The sequence below is a fragment of the Anarhichas minor genome, unplaced genomic scaffold (assembly GCF_050575085.1).
Source record: "Anarhichas minor isolate MPS153535 unplaced genomic scaffold, ASM5057508v1 ptg000040l, whole genome shotgun sequence".
NCBI lineage: Eukaryota > Metazoa > Chordata > Actinopteri > Perciformes > Anarhichadidae > Anarhichas > Anarhichas minor.
The window spans coordinates 15,384,266-15,398,652 of NW_027466486.1; the positions used below are offsets into that span (position 1 = coordinate 15,384,266).

At 44.2% G+C, this 14,387-nt stretch overlaps 1 protein-coding gene across 6 annotated transcripts; it reads left to right on the plus strand.

Moving 5' to 3' along the window:
- Positions 1-19: 19 nt before the first annotated feature.
- On the plus strand, positions 20-11,370 carry vrk1 (VRK serine/threonine kinase 1). Of its 6 annotated transcripts, none has more exons than XR_012959022.1 (14): positions 20-134; positions 756-915; positions 1,166-1,221; positions 1,573-1,642; positions 2,274-2,361; positions 2,836-2,944; positions 3,863-3,955; positions 4,608-4,740; positions 5,531-5,651; positions 5,845-5,903; positions 7,273-7,442; positions 10,085-10,184; positions 10,520-10,748; positions 11,039-11,177. XR_012959022.1 is itself a non-coding variant. In XM_076107852.1 (13 exons), exons 2-13 carry the CDS (start codon positions 756-758, stop codon positions 11,203-11,205), a joined length of 1,329 nt encoding a protein of 442 aa, XP_075963967.1. In that variant the 5' UTR covers positions 21-134; the 3' UTR covers positions 11,206-11,370. The 6 variants fall into 6 exon arrangements, 4 of the variants coding, with proteins under 4 accessions (XP_075963967.1, XP_075963970.1, XP_075963968.1 ...); XR_012959021.1 differs by having other exon boundaries at positions 21-134; positions 10,082-10,184; XM_076107852.1 differs by lacking the exon at positions 10,520-10,748 and having other exon boundaries at positions 21-134; positions 10,082-10,184; positions 11,039-11,370.
- Positions 11,371-14,387: the final 3,017 nt, after the last annotated feature.

Sequence of the window (14,387 nt, forward strand, 5' to 3'; positions counted from 1 at the left end):
TCGTCAGACACGCAGCGGACTCTCGACCAATAGAATAGCAGAGCGTCGTGACGCTACTTCCTGAACGGTTGTTTTGCGGGAAGTTTGGTCCTCATACGGCTCAGGACTAAACATACCATAAACACCAAGTCAAGGTGCGTATTCATCCTATCATTTAATAAAACATGTAAGCGATTCTTAGTCCAACGGACAGCGTCACAGGTATCCAGGAGCTGTTCTTATTAAACGTCATGTAGCAGCTAGCGTGAGATTTCGATGCTAACGAGACAGCGTGGTTAGCATCACAGCTAACTTTAACCGACATTTATAAAAGCGTAACGTTATTCTGTCCGCCACCTCACGTAGTGTTGCTCGACCTGCTCTTCCCCTTTAACGCCATTTTGTCATAAGAAAGGAGACTGCTATCTTTGCACTACACACACTGGCCATTTGTGTTAGCTAAACGTATGTTTATCCAACTTGAAAGCAGCAGGTAATGTGAACGTTACTACTGGGTAACGTGCGAAGCTAGGTAGAGGTTAGCTAACACTAGTAACTTCACTGGTAAATAGAAGAACGTGACACCCACGTAGCACTGAAAGGGAAACCTCTCATTTGTTGTTTAGCTGTCGATACGTTTGAATTCGGTCATACGCTAACAGTGTAACTATTAGCTCCATGTAACTAACATTACGCGTAGAACACCTACGCACAAGATCAATTCGGCTGTGGAGTAAGTTAACCGTAGCATGTAATGCTAAATAACTGCATTGCAGATGCCTCCTAAAGCCAAGGCGGCAGGGAAAGGCCGAGCTCCGGCTAAGAGGAAGCTGGCAGAGGAGTTCCCACCCGGCGAGGTCCTAATAGACACCGGGAAGAAGACCTGGAAGTTGGGGGCTCCGATCGGCCAGGGGGGCTTCGGTCTCATATATCTGGGTAATAATAGATGGAGATGAATCTGTTCAAAAGTCAAACGTGTAATGTGAAAAGACATCTATAGATGATTTGACTGCAGACTTTTTCTCAAACTAAACTTAATCAAGACAGCAGAAGTTATAATGCGTAGCTATTCCATGTGTTTAAATGCAACTTTCTGCTGTGCAGGACAGAACCTGCAAAGCCTGCCATTGCACCAATGTGTTTAACGTTCCTCTAACTTGTGAAATGATTCCTTTCTTGTCCCCAGCGGATGAGAATTCTGCAACACCAGTGGGTGCTGAAGCTCCTTATGTCATCAAAGTGGTAAGACTCTAAACAACCTCTAAAATGTCTTGGACTAGTTGTAGAGGTCTGGGGACTAGATGTCGAGGTCTGGGGACTAGTTGTAGAGGTCTGGGGACTAGATGTTGAGGTCTGGGGACTAGTTGTAGAGGTCTGGGGACTAGTTGTAGAGGTCTGGGGACTAGATGTCGAGGTCTGGGGACTAGATGTCGAGGTCTGGGGACTAGATGTCGAGGTCTGGGGACTAGTTGTAGAGGTTTGGGGACTAGTTGTCCACAAACCTGCACCTCATTTGACCTGCACCTATTCCTGCAGCACTCACACCGGTGGAGTTGAGTGTAGACATAAATGCAGTTGTTGTTGTGTCCACAGGAGCCCAGTGACAATGGACCGCTGTTCTCTGAGCTCAAGTTCTACATGAGAGCTGCTAAGCCTGACCTGAGTAAGTCGACTTATCATTCCTTATACACACACACACGCACGCACGTACACACACACACACACACACACACCTAGCAGTACGACACGAAGCTAAAGGGAGCCGTGTGATCATAACACAACACAGTCTCTCACCACCAGGGCAAACAAATAAAAGAAAGCCAACTTTCTTAATTAAAAAAGACAATCTTGTAGCGGAGGCACGGAGGGGCCCTGCAGAGGAAGGGAGGCTTTTGGTGGCAGCTCCATTGGCCCCCAGGCCACAGCTTTGCATTTTATATAATAACAATCCAAATGTCAATCTCCCCTGACAATTAACTATTATATTACTAAGGAACCAAAGGCTCATATTTTATTCATGATGGAATCTCACGTTGTTGGTAAATATTTGTCCCAGCAGCAAATTAGCTTGCGGCCACGCTGCCCGACAACCCCCCCCCCCCCCCCCCAACAGAATCATACTCTTATTACTTTGAGCATCACAACCATCACCCACTTACACCAGCTCCAGTTAGCTGTGTGCTGTCCTTGATTTACATGATGTACATTTCAGAGATTTACACGTATGCTTTCTGAACAGTTTGGCCAGAAAAAGTGCCTCAAAGATTTCTGATGAATGTCCTCTCGTCCTGCAGTTCAGAGCTGGATGAAGTCTCACAAGTTGAAGACTCTGGGCGTTCCCAGGTACTGGGGCTCAGGTCTGCATGAGAGAGGAGGGAAAAGGTAAGGCTCTGACCAGGAGGATCCATTCACACGGGGAACGTGTGTCACTGGTCACTTTTAGTTTCATCGTCCAGCACTTATAGTCCCACAAAAGACAAAAACTACTCCTGATTTTTACTTTTCTTTGGAAGCGAACAGTTCCAGGCTTAGGGGGAGTCGTAGTTCATGAAAAGATTTAAAGTCTTTATTAATTTAACAGCTTTTGGATGTACAGACTTATTTTCTAAATGAAATTAATTTGATTATTTACTCAATAATAGCAATGTAGCCATTCCAAAAAGCCTCACATCTGATGTGCCTTAAGCTGCAGGAACCCTGTCTGACAGATCTGAAATGAATGAGGTGCTACGGCCTGATCGGTGCATTGGAAGGTTCTGCTGCTGTGCTGTGTCACACGTCTATTGCTTTACTGCAGAGAACACAGGGACACCAGCGGTTTAGTAACGGGGCTTGTATGTTCTTTGTGTCTTCCAGGTACAGGTTCATGGTCATCGACAGGCTCGGCACAGATCTGCAGAAGAAGTTTGAAGAATGTGGAAGGAGGTTCCCCAGAAAACTGGTCCTGCAGCTCGGTCTTCGACTGGTTGGTTATTTCATCATCACATGGTTTCATTTCGCTTTTCGTGTTTTCCGCTGAACTGCAATGGCTTTCACAGACAGCTGGCATTCATACATGACAAGAAAGCAGACAAAGGACTGTTTAAATGTTTCAGTTCGGAAGCTGATCGACTCTTCTGATCGTCCTTTATTCTGACTAAAGATCAAACTATTATTTATTATTATTAATATCAGCTGATAACCATCGGTGGCCACCTGTGACTAGATCAATATGCAGCAATTAACTTCAGCAAATTAAAGGCAAGGTGACAAAACGCAAACCTTAAAACTGGATGGATGTGGCGCTTTATAATAATATAATAAGCATATCATTTAGTTATCGCTACTGAGAATTTAACAAACATTAAAAAAAAGGAAAAAAACATGAAGTAGATAGGTTTGCATTTTTCAAGGTGTGTATTTCAAATTGCATCTCTTACACACATGACGATAAAGTTGTGAACACCGGCTGAATATCTATTATCAGAATCATTATAACTGTGTTATAACTGCTACTGTGTAAAGGGAATACTGCTGTTAAAAAGAACCTGATTTGTTTAAAGTGTTTGCAAACCAAATGTTATTGACCTTTTGTTCATATAGCAGTATTTTAAAAATAAAAGTGCACAATACACTGCATTTGAATTAATTATTGAATTTTGCGCATTACAATGCGATTAATCGCAGAACAATCATGCGATTAAAAAATGTTAATCGTTGCCCAGCACTAATTTAAATATAATAAAAAAACTAATCATCTTAATATAAGTAATCAACTGTGTGCAACATGTCGAAATGGGAATTTTTGTCCAAACTGCTCAGATATCATTCATTTCCTGTGCCCACCTCCAGTACAGTCACATTCCCTCCTGCACTAACACCTGCTTTTCTTTTTCTTGTTTAGCTGGAGACTCTGGAGTACATCCATGAGCACGAGTATGTGCATGCTGACATCAAGGCATCCAACCTCATGTTGAGCCACAGCGATCCCAACCAGGTCAGTAGAAGTTAGAGCCTCCTGTGACTAAAGTCATCTCGCTCACTTTTGAGTCTCCAGAGCCTGAAACATTTGTTAATGTTGGTGATCTAAGGTGCTCCTCTGACCCCAGCACTGCTGCCTAAAGCAGCGAGGTGATTGTTTTTTTTGATCGTAACACGCTTGTGCTGCTTCATTAGATTCAATTAAGGCCTGGAGAGGAGGAGGGGGGGGAGGGTGTGTGTGTGTTTGTGTGGGGAGATTAGATGGCAGCAGCTAAGCGCTTTTTCTAGCAAACAAGGCAGGGACAAATATTTAATTTGATGATTAATAATGTATCATTGGTGGTGTTATTAAAGAGCTATTTATAAATGACAATTTAAAAACCTGGCCCCTCAGGATTTAATATTAGGTGCGGTTGTTTTTTTATTCTTTTTTATTTGTATCTGTTATTTTCATATTTTCCCCTGGAGTCACTGAGATGTATGTTTGGTCTTATTTCTGCACGTTTCTTAATTAAATTCAACAACCAACTCTGGCTTATATGCACAATGCAGACTTAATAATAACAATAAAGTTTATGTAGGTGGAATTACAATTCTTCCTGGAAACAGTACACATGTATATAGTGTTGAATGTCTCTGTGCATGTCTGAATCAGTGTCTCTCTCCAGGTGTACTTGGTAGATTATGGGCTGGCATATAGGTACGCGCCCGACAGTGTCATAAAAGAGTACAAAGAGGACCCCAAGAGATGTCACGACGGTACCATCGAGTTCACGAGCATCGACGCCCACAAAGGAGCAAGTAGGTACACGTGCACTACTCGTAGCTCTGTAACGTTTAAAACCCGACTGCCAGGGCTTTAATTCTGTGATCTGTTCTCACACACAGAGAGGATAAACTGACAGGTGGGATGTTGAACATTACATGTGTTCTTATTCATGTGAGGTACCTTTGCCTTTTGAAAGGCTCTGTATAAGTTTGGTTTAGCTATCGAGGCAGAAAGAGAAGGCCTCATTGGCTGCTTCCGGTAGCTCGTAGCAGATGTGCTTCCTCACTTTGAGGTAGTCTCCCAAGTGCTAAAAAACTGGCTTCCAACTTCTTAAGAAGAATCCATCTTTATTCACTTCTCCACCTCCTGTCTGAACGTTCAATTTTCCTCGAGAGAGACACTGAACCCCGAGTGGCTCCTCGGTAGCTTCACAGCCGGCCTCTGCTCCTAAACCCTCTCAGGATGGGGAAATACAGAAGTCTAATTTAATGAACTGTATGTACCTGTTAGAATAACTTATAATTACCGTTGTTTTACAGGGTAAATCTGTTTCATAATACTACTCGTATAACACATTTTGGTTTAAAAATACATTTCAAAACATAATTCCCCAAGCCGCATGGGATTGATAGGAATCTCCTCATTTCAATCATTTTCCAAAATGTGGAACTACCGGTACTCCTATAATGGATTTGGTGTAAGACGGAAACATTCACAATGGTGGTAACGCTGCGTTTCCCCTTGTAATGCTGCTGTTGCTATTCATGGCAGTGCGAGCGGCTGCCAGTGTTTGCCTCCTCTGATGTGCTTGTTTGGCTCCAGCTGCGTGTAGGCGGAGCGACCTGGAGATCCTGTGCTACTGCATGGTCCAGTGGCTGTGTGGACGGCTGCCCTGGGAGGACAACCTGCAGGACCCGCTCTACGTCAGGGACTCCAAGATCAGGTGGGAGGGGCTTGCGTTCTGTCACTGAATGCAGGGGCGTGTCTGCTGCATCTAGGCGGGCAAACGTTTGGAATTTGCAACTTAGCAATTTTCACCTTTCAAGTAGAGCGAGTTGTATTAAACTGAGAATGTTTAAACTTTTATGGAAGAAAAAAATAATCACGCCGCTTATTTAATTTTTTTTTTCTTACAGGAGCCAAGAAAATATCTCTGAATTTATGACCAAGTGTTTCTCCTCTCAAGACAAGCCAGGTAAGAAAGGCAGACTTCTCATGGCCATTAAGAATAGAAACCAGTAAAAGAATTGGCTAGTATTACCCATGACCCTCCACTTTCTCCAGCTGTAGCCCGGTAGTACAGCATTGTTTGTAGCTTCCAGCTGTGTGTGATGAGGATTGAACCAGTCCTTAGACACAATGAGCATCAATAGAAAAGGGTCCAGACCAAAGCACCTCACCATACCCAGCCAACATGTGCACAGAGGTGTACACACACACACACACACACACACACACACACACACACACACACACACACACAAAAAGTGTCCCTGCTTCTTCCTCAGATTTAAGTCGATTTTAAATATAGCCCAATATCACAAAATAGTAATGTTTTTCATCTTTTTTCTTTTTTTTTGTTACATTTCGTCCCGACAGCAATCAATGATTATAATCTTCCAATATATAATTAAAAAAAATTTATAAATAAGGTATCTGTGGCTTTGGCAGGACTGTAATTAGCCCATCCAATAAGTTATGTTCAAAGTTGTGCAATAATGAATGAGAAGCCAGAGTAGCTCAACAATACAGTGACGGTATGTACATCTGCAAGTGTGTTTGCGTTATTCTCTCATAATTTGTCATTTCTAAGCATATGAGAGTCGATTTCATAGATAAGTCATAGCCATAGACTGCGCTTCTTTTGAATCAGACTTCCACAGAGAGGAACATATTAGTGTGTGACACGATCCCTGTCTGTCAAAAGGAATGCCGTCTTTCATTTACATTCATTCACACCAACTATAGCCCTCCAGACTGAGACCTGCTTGATTCTCATCAGGATAGAAGTCCGACGACACGCCGCAGTAAACATTTAGAGTTCCGACTTTAAATGGCGACTTTGGCGTCTGTTGTCTCAAGAGTTGCCATCTTCTTGTTGGCACTTTGACCTGCAGGCAGCGCGTCGGCTCAGGCGGAGGAGACGGAACGCGGAGCATCACACACCGCCTTCCTTCTGCTCCGCTGAGCACAACCAAAGTGTTGTTTACAACTCCATCTGTGAGTGTGTTTGTGACCGTGTGTCAAGTCTGAGGAAAGTCACAGCGCACAGAATGAGGCGGGACGCTGCGACCGGAGCAGAACATTATGGTGACGAAGAGAGAGACGCCCGAGTCCAGTCAGGGTCATTTATGTAGCCCCCCCGTCACGAGACACGGACAGAAGCACTTCATGGAGACAAGCCATGTCACAAAACGAAACGGTGGTAGGCGGTGTACAAACAACATTAAGACGATCACAACACAAATAAGAAATGAGAGACACGCTTATGGTGGCATAGAGGCAAGGAGCTGGTTGCAGGCTTTGGTTTACGATGACCACGTTGTCGCTCTGTTGTGTTGCAGCTGAGATCCAGAAGTTCATGGAGGAGGTAAAGTCTGTGGGGTACCAAGACAAACCGCCGTACGAGAAGCTGCGCTCCATCCTGCAGGCCGGACTGGCGGACATCAAGGCTAAAGATGACGGCAAGCTGAAGTTCACTCCCGTCAGTGGAGCTGTTTCACCCCCCGCCCAGGTGGACACACACACACACACACACACACACACACACACACACACACTGATTAACTACAGTCTTTTACACCACAGGCGTGTGGCCCATGTAGACAGGCTAATGTTGAGCTATGGCTAGCCCTTTAGCTAAGCTACCGCAGACGTGTTGGCAGAAGTCCTGCATCCCAAATAGTACTGAAGTAAAAGTAATCAAGTTTTATCAGCAAAATGTACTCTTTTATAGCTTCATAGTGAGCGTCAGCTCCTTGTTTAACTCGCTGGCCCACAACTTTACTCTCTGGATTCACTCTCATCGCTCTGTGTTGTTTTCAACCTCAGCAGGCGGCTCTAAAAACCCCTGTTCTCTACCTGCTCAGCAGAGTCACAGCACAAAAGTAAAAAGGGAGCAAATATAACTTTGAGAGATCCCTCATCATGTTTTTTTGCCATCGATACTATTTAGTTGTTTGGTTAAAGCAGCTGGTCTACAAGGCTCCAGACTATTTGTTTATTATAAAAATCATCAGAATGGCCAATTTCTGATGTTCTAACATTATATGTTCTAGCCTGTTTTTGATTTTGATTATGGAAGCGTCACTTTAAGGTTGCAGCTTTGAAAGGTGGGACTAATGTGAAGAACTTTACATTAGCTTCATTTATAATAATATATATATATTCACTTATCCCATCATATTTTCATCTAATAATCTCAATCTACAAAGTAACTAAAAATGGAAATATCTCAAACCAGTACTTGAATCCGGTATTAAAGTAAATGCTCTCGGTTACTTTCCACTGCCCAACATGTCATGTTTCTGAATGTGATGTGCGGAGTGGATGCAGCTTTCTTCTTCTTTTTTTAAGGTTAAGTGTGACCTCGTGGTTATATTTAGATAATATTTAACGTGTATAAATCATGCTGCAAATCCAGTAAACAGAGGCTGAGGTGCAGGAATGTTCTTAAATACAGTTGTGTAAAAATGTTGTTCATCTTTAATTAGGAAGTGTTGGAATATGTCTTCATCATCCAGTAAAATTAGACATCGAACGTTGGTAATAAAACAGAATGTGATGGCTGAAGGTACATGTGCTGCAGTCCTGCTCCTTTCTCTTCCCCCTCCATCTCTTGTCCTCTGGGCAACTCGGTCCAAACACGATGAGAATGTCATTCCTCTGTGATGACATCCCTTCATTCATCTTTATTTAATGTCAGATAAACTAAATTGTGACGGTCCGTCAGCCACCGGTGCTTCATAGTACTGCAGTAGTTATCTGTATTACTAAGCATTGGTTAAAAAACGTCCTCCCATCTGTCCTTTTTTCAATGGTACAGTCAATCCTATCAATCTAAATGCTTATGAATTATTAAAATGTCTTGAAGTGAGTTGTTAGTTGTCTGATGTACTTCAGTTCTCAGTGACATGTTACTTTGGGTCTTAAATGTTCACTTCACTCATCAATATTTTTATATGAACAATAACATCTGTCTGTCTGTCTCTGTCTGTGTGTCTCTGTCTCTCTGTCTGTCTTTCTCTTTCTCTGTCTCTCACATACACTCATATATATATATATATATATATATATATATATATATATATATATCTAGAGATAGATAGATAGTGTGTATAAATGTCTCTCTCTCTCTCTCTCTCTCTCGGTGCATATGGAAGATGTCACCGGGGACATGGAGTTTTCAGCCGAAAGGTTACCGGGCCCCAGCGCTGGTTATTGTATATAATTATCCCGCCAATCTGTTCACCTCAGCGGGCGCCGTGTGGTGATCATGGGGTAGCAATTGTCAAAATGGAGGGGAAAATGTAAAGGGGGGGGGGGGGGGGGGGGCAGGCAGGCAGTGTGTGTGAGTGACAGTGTAGCGTAGCTTCATTATAGAGGCCCAGGAAGGAGGGGGAGGAGTTGATTGCCTTCATTAAGTGCACCAGAAGAAAAAGTCCATGCAGTCCTAGTTGACGGGGAACTCTGCGCTGCACTAGCACTGCTTCTGAGAGGCCTCCATCTTTGTTGAGCCCACTGTTTAATCACACTAATGTTTCTGTTTGATGCGGTCTAATCAGCGGAGCACATAGTTTGATGGGTTAGTATCTGGTCCTGGTGGCTGGTGAGATGGTGTTTATCTGGTGGCACCGTGAGAGCTTTTACACTGCTTCTGGATTTGGGTTGAAAACTAAAATGTCTTCATTTAATTAAACATTTAGAGGACGGTGTTGTACTTTGCATTTGAGCAGTTGTCTTATTTTGAAAGACTTGTGGACGCGGATATCTGATATCTGGCTGAGACTGACTCAAATAGCTGGATGGGGTGACGGTGACAATGGCTCTGATCTAGTCACTCCATGTGTTTATACTATATCAATTATAATCTGGAATATGAATTCCTGTTTAAGTCTGATTTGCTGCTTCATTTAAAAGGTTTAAAGTTTAATTGTAATTCAAGTTCATTTTGAAGATTTTTGAAGTTGCTGGTTTATTATTTTAATAATAAATGACAATTCAATAAATGTGTATCTATATTAGTTACATTTTGTTTTACAGAGCCTGGTGACTTCCACACACTGAGGTACACAGCGTATTAATCAACCCGTCCTCTCGTCACTAACAAGTTGATGTCCCCCCCCCCCCCCCCCCCTCATTTCCTTCTTCCAGAAGACCAGCAAGAGAAAGAAGGTGGCAGATGAAGCAGAAGAAGCAGATGAGAGTGAGCCGGACGGAGGACTCGTCAAGAGAAAGAGAGTCACAAAGAAAAGAGGTAAATATTTCCCTCTTTAGTCGATCATGATTGGTCAAGCAGATGTGACCAAAATGCAAAGCCAACTTTACGCGTGGTTCCATACATAGTCACTGCAAAGACTCCTTTCTTTTGGGTTCATACCTCTGTGGAGAACCAGCCAGCATGTGTGTGGCTCGCTAGACACGCTGAAAGCTACCGAGTGCCTTCAGATGACTTTAAGAACCCGGACACATCGGCATCTGGGATTCCCCCAACATGTACAAAGCATTAACAGTGGTTATTGTGGCTATGGTTGATGAAACATTGGTATCTATATGAAGGTAAGCCCCTCCCCCCCACCTCTTCCTCTGCAGAGCGTCGAGCGCTAGTGACGCAATGATGATCCGCCGGCCTTCATGTCTCTATTGTTCACCGGAGTCGAGGTTGAAGTCTCCGAGATGGATGTTTCATCTGAGCAAATTAAAAAGACTTCCAGAGCAGCTGTGGCAGCTCCTAACGAGGAAGAGCAGGAGTGCATCAGTGTTAGGGGTGTCAGCGTCCTTCCTTCATTTTCCCATTTGATAGCCTGACAACCATCAACTGGTAACTAACCACTCAACAAGAAATGAAATAGACGCCTTTTCCTTTCTCTCCAGTGTTCCACTGACTCAGTGAGCCGCAGTTCAAAGAGCTCTTTCCATGTTTAGTGGTGTAAATGTCTTTGTGCTTTTATTTAAATGAACCTATAATCCAATATGCGTAACCAGTCACAGTGTCTCCACGGTTAACTGGGTTTAGACTGACAGAAGTCAAAGACATCAGTAACAGCAAGCAGCTGTCAAATGATTGTACATGAAGAACGGTGCTTAAACATGATGGATTTCCCTCCACAGCAGTCAATGGAGTGAAGAAAAGTCCCAAAAAAACTGCGAGACCAAAGAAGGTACCCGGCACTGGAAAAGCGAGCGACCCCAAATCCAGACTGGTAGAGATGGGCACCCAGACGTCACCTGGACTGGTCCTGAGATCCAGAGGCAGACCCAAGAAGACCAGCGCCTAAGGACCCACCTCCACACTCCTCCAGCAGTCCTCCTGTCGCTCCTCTGCTTCTTAAGAGTCTCCTTTTCAACTTTTATATGTTTTCTGTCTGTCGCACACTGCTACATGTTGTTTGATTGTATTTGAAGCCTGATCTATTGCAATAAAGAGGATGATAAACTGTCAATCTTCTGGTTTTAATTAACAGAATAACTCCGCCTCCTTTTAAGAGGAGTGAAGATGCCGTCCTGCTGCTCTGCTGGAGTGAAGACCTGTGAAGGGTTTTAGTGAGGAAAGCCCAGTTGTGATGCATTTACTTGAGTTGAAAGAAAAAAGGATTTTTGAAGATGCAACTACTTTAAACACTCAAGCCAGATGAACGTGAATGTCACGTTTGACTTTTTTCCCCAACCTTTAAAGGAATAAATGCACCACTGCTGAGCTAATGCATATGTTTAAGAGCAGACGGCACATTTTCTGAATAGACATGGTCAAATTTATATCGGGGGGGGGGGGGGGGGGGCTTGCATTTGCAAATAAGTGCAGCTCTTTGTCCTCCTGTCCATCTCTGTCCTGCTGCTGAAATGTCACATTTCTCAGCGTACAGCTATGACAGACATTTTTTCAAATAGTTGTGAAACCAGCGTCAAATGGTCCGAGTTGTTTCCATCAGAGCGAGTATACAGGAGAACATTTCACACATGAGAAGCTGCTGACGAGCTGTCCACCCCCCCCCCCCCCCCCCCCTCCTTCTGGACCGTCCCCGACGGTACCCCCCACCTCCCTCATTAACTCCCAACAGCCCACCGTCCCCATGGAGGAAGACATCTCCACTAATGTCAGTGTTGTGAGGGCCCTCGGGGGGCCCCCGTGGCGGCTGGTGGCTCGCCATCGATTGCTCCAGCCTCTTCAGGAGTAAAGGGCCCCCCTGCATGGCTTTCCTCTCCACCTCCCCCCCCTCACACAGACACTGACCTTGGGGGCGCCTCAGCCACGGTCCCGCAGTAGGGGGCAGTAGTACATAATGATGGCAAATGGATGTGGGTGGGGGGGTGGGGTGGAAAGGGACAGCACTTAAACACAACACTACCATCTTTTCTGCTTGCAGAGAGAGGTTTCTTTTTCATTGAGCGTGGACGTGTGCTCCACTGGCCGGCCGGCAGGCAGCTGTTGGCTGCGGTCGGCCTCTGATCGGCGGAGCGTGAACGCCTCGCAGCAGAGGCCTAACCACCGCTCTGGTGATCCGGGCCAATAACTCGATAACAGTTTCCCCCCGGGGCCGCTGGGTTTTCCCGTGTTTGTGACAATTGTCAGTATTTTGGTCGGGCGGGGCGGTAGGTGACCCGAAAGTGTTCAAACTCCACAGTGAGGTACAGGTTTGGTGAAGGGTCCGAAAGTTCACACAGGAAAAGCAGACATGGAACGTCTTCCATTCCGTTCTTGCAGTTCATGTTTTTTAGGCGTGTACGTGAATGACAAGCCGACGCGTAGTGTTAAGTTCAGTATGCTGCCATCAGGTGTCACACGTCCAAATGCATGTAGTTACACAAGAGCCGAGACGAGACCGGAGACGTGCAGAACAGAGGTGTGGACTCCAGTTACGTGACAAATCTGACTAAATTAAAAACAACTCGCAACTCGACTTTGACTCAAACACAGTGACTTGGACTTGATCCCTTTGACTTAGACTGATGGGGAATCCTCCACAAGCCCAAAGATTACCATTCATATTTTAAGGAAGTGTGCGAGGAAAGAAGTCCTCAGTTTTCTGAATGGCTATATTTTGAATCAATCCAACAGCAACTAACTACAAAGGTCAGTGCAAACCAGCAGGCAAATGCAGGTTTTACCCACAGAAGTTGAAAGAAGATCACCAGGTGACGGTCTCACACTGTGACCTGTAGCTTTAGCTTCTATCTTTATCGTTTTAACCTGTTTTCACTGCTCATTCAGTTTGACTTCCTGGATATATGCTTATATCTGCCTCTCTCTGAAACCAAGTACATATGCTTGATTTCAGAACCACAAAGGATCACAAGGCAGAGAGGACGTGAGGGTGTAAAGGTGTATACGGTGGATGGATACATGCAACTCGGACAACGCAGGACGTGAGAAGGTTTTCCACTGTTTCTCTAAAGTCTTTCCCTGAATTCAACCAATTTATCTTAATTGCCCGACTTGAATGATGCACCTTCTGATGATGTTATCGTGGCCAACAGTATTACGTTGCCGATGTGAAGCTGCCCACCACTTGAACATAGAGCAGATATTTCCACTGGGACTGAAAATAACCTCAATTTTCAAAATCCTTTTTTTGCCCCCCCCCCCTCACTTTTGCACTTTCAGACTGATTCACTGTGAGCTGTGTCCAGCTCTAGAAACAGATGAGGGGAGGATCTAAAGTGCCTTCAAAATCGCTGTGCGCTGGCAGCAATAAGCTGAAGGAGCATGTAGCCAGTGGTCTGTGGACTTCTACTGCCCTGGGTTTCAGACCCAAGGCTCTGATTGGTTGAGCTGCTTGGTGGACATATACTTATTATATAAGACGCTACTCGGGGTGAAACAAACCACTTCCACACAAAAACATCTCATCAATAACTTGGTTTACAGTTATTGTTCTACTAAAAAGACAAGAATTGCACATCAATCAAAAGACCTTTTTTTGTGTGTAAAACACCATTTAGGTATCTTCTCTATTAGTGAAGGTGATGTCACTCGTGCATTAATAAGACAGCCATCTACATAGCATTTCTAATTTGCCTGTTAGATTGTTAGACCATAATAATTCCATCATAATGTGTTATTTGCATTCCCAAAGTTTGAAGCTTTTTCTTTTTATTAGAAAAGAAAAATGAGTTTTTCAAGGTTTTGATGAATGTGTACATTATTTAGAAGAGTTACAAGCGACTGTTACGATGGAGCATCCCTCGACTTCTTTGTGGCCGAACAATGTGTGCATCCTACTGAAAGTTAACATCGCTAAACCTGGAAGTTTACTGTGGAACTTTGGGTTTCAAACTGTTTAGGAACCGTGCCCGCGTTAAAGGCAGTGGAGGCGTTTGAAGGAGATGCGGCTCTACAATGCTGCAGTGTGTGTGTGTGTGTGTGTGTGTGTGGAGGCTGTATCCGCCGTCATGCGAGCTCGGATGCAGCCTGAACATCTGCCGGGGTGTGTTCTGCCTCGCAGCTCGGCAGCCGTCACAC

Bases quoted from the DNA above. Each gene is read 5' to 3' on its own strand.
- vrk1 (XM_076107852.1), top strand. From the start codon at position 756: ATGCCTCCTAAAGCCAAGGCGGCAGGGAAAGGCCGAGCTCCGGCTAAG. The intron at 2,945-3,862 runs GTTGGTTATTTC...TTTCTTGTTTAG, and splicing joins TGCAGCTCGGTCTTCGACTG to CTGGAGACTCTGGAGTACAT. The intron at 10,185-11,038 runs GTAAATATTTCC...TTCCCTCCACAG, and splicing joins GAGAGTCACAAAGAAAAGAG to CAGTCAATGGAGTGAAGAAA.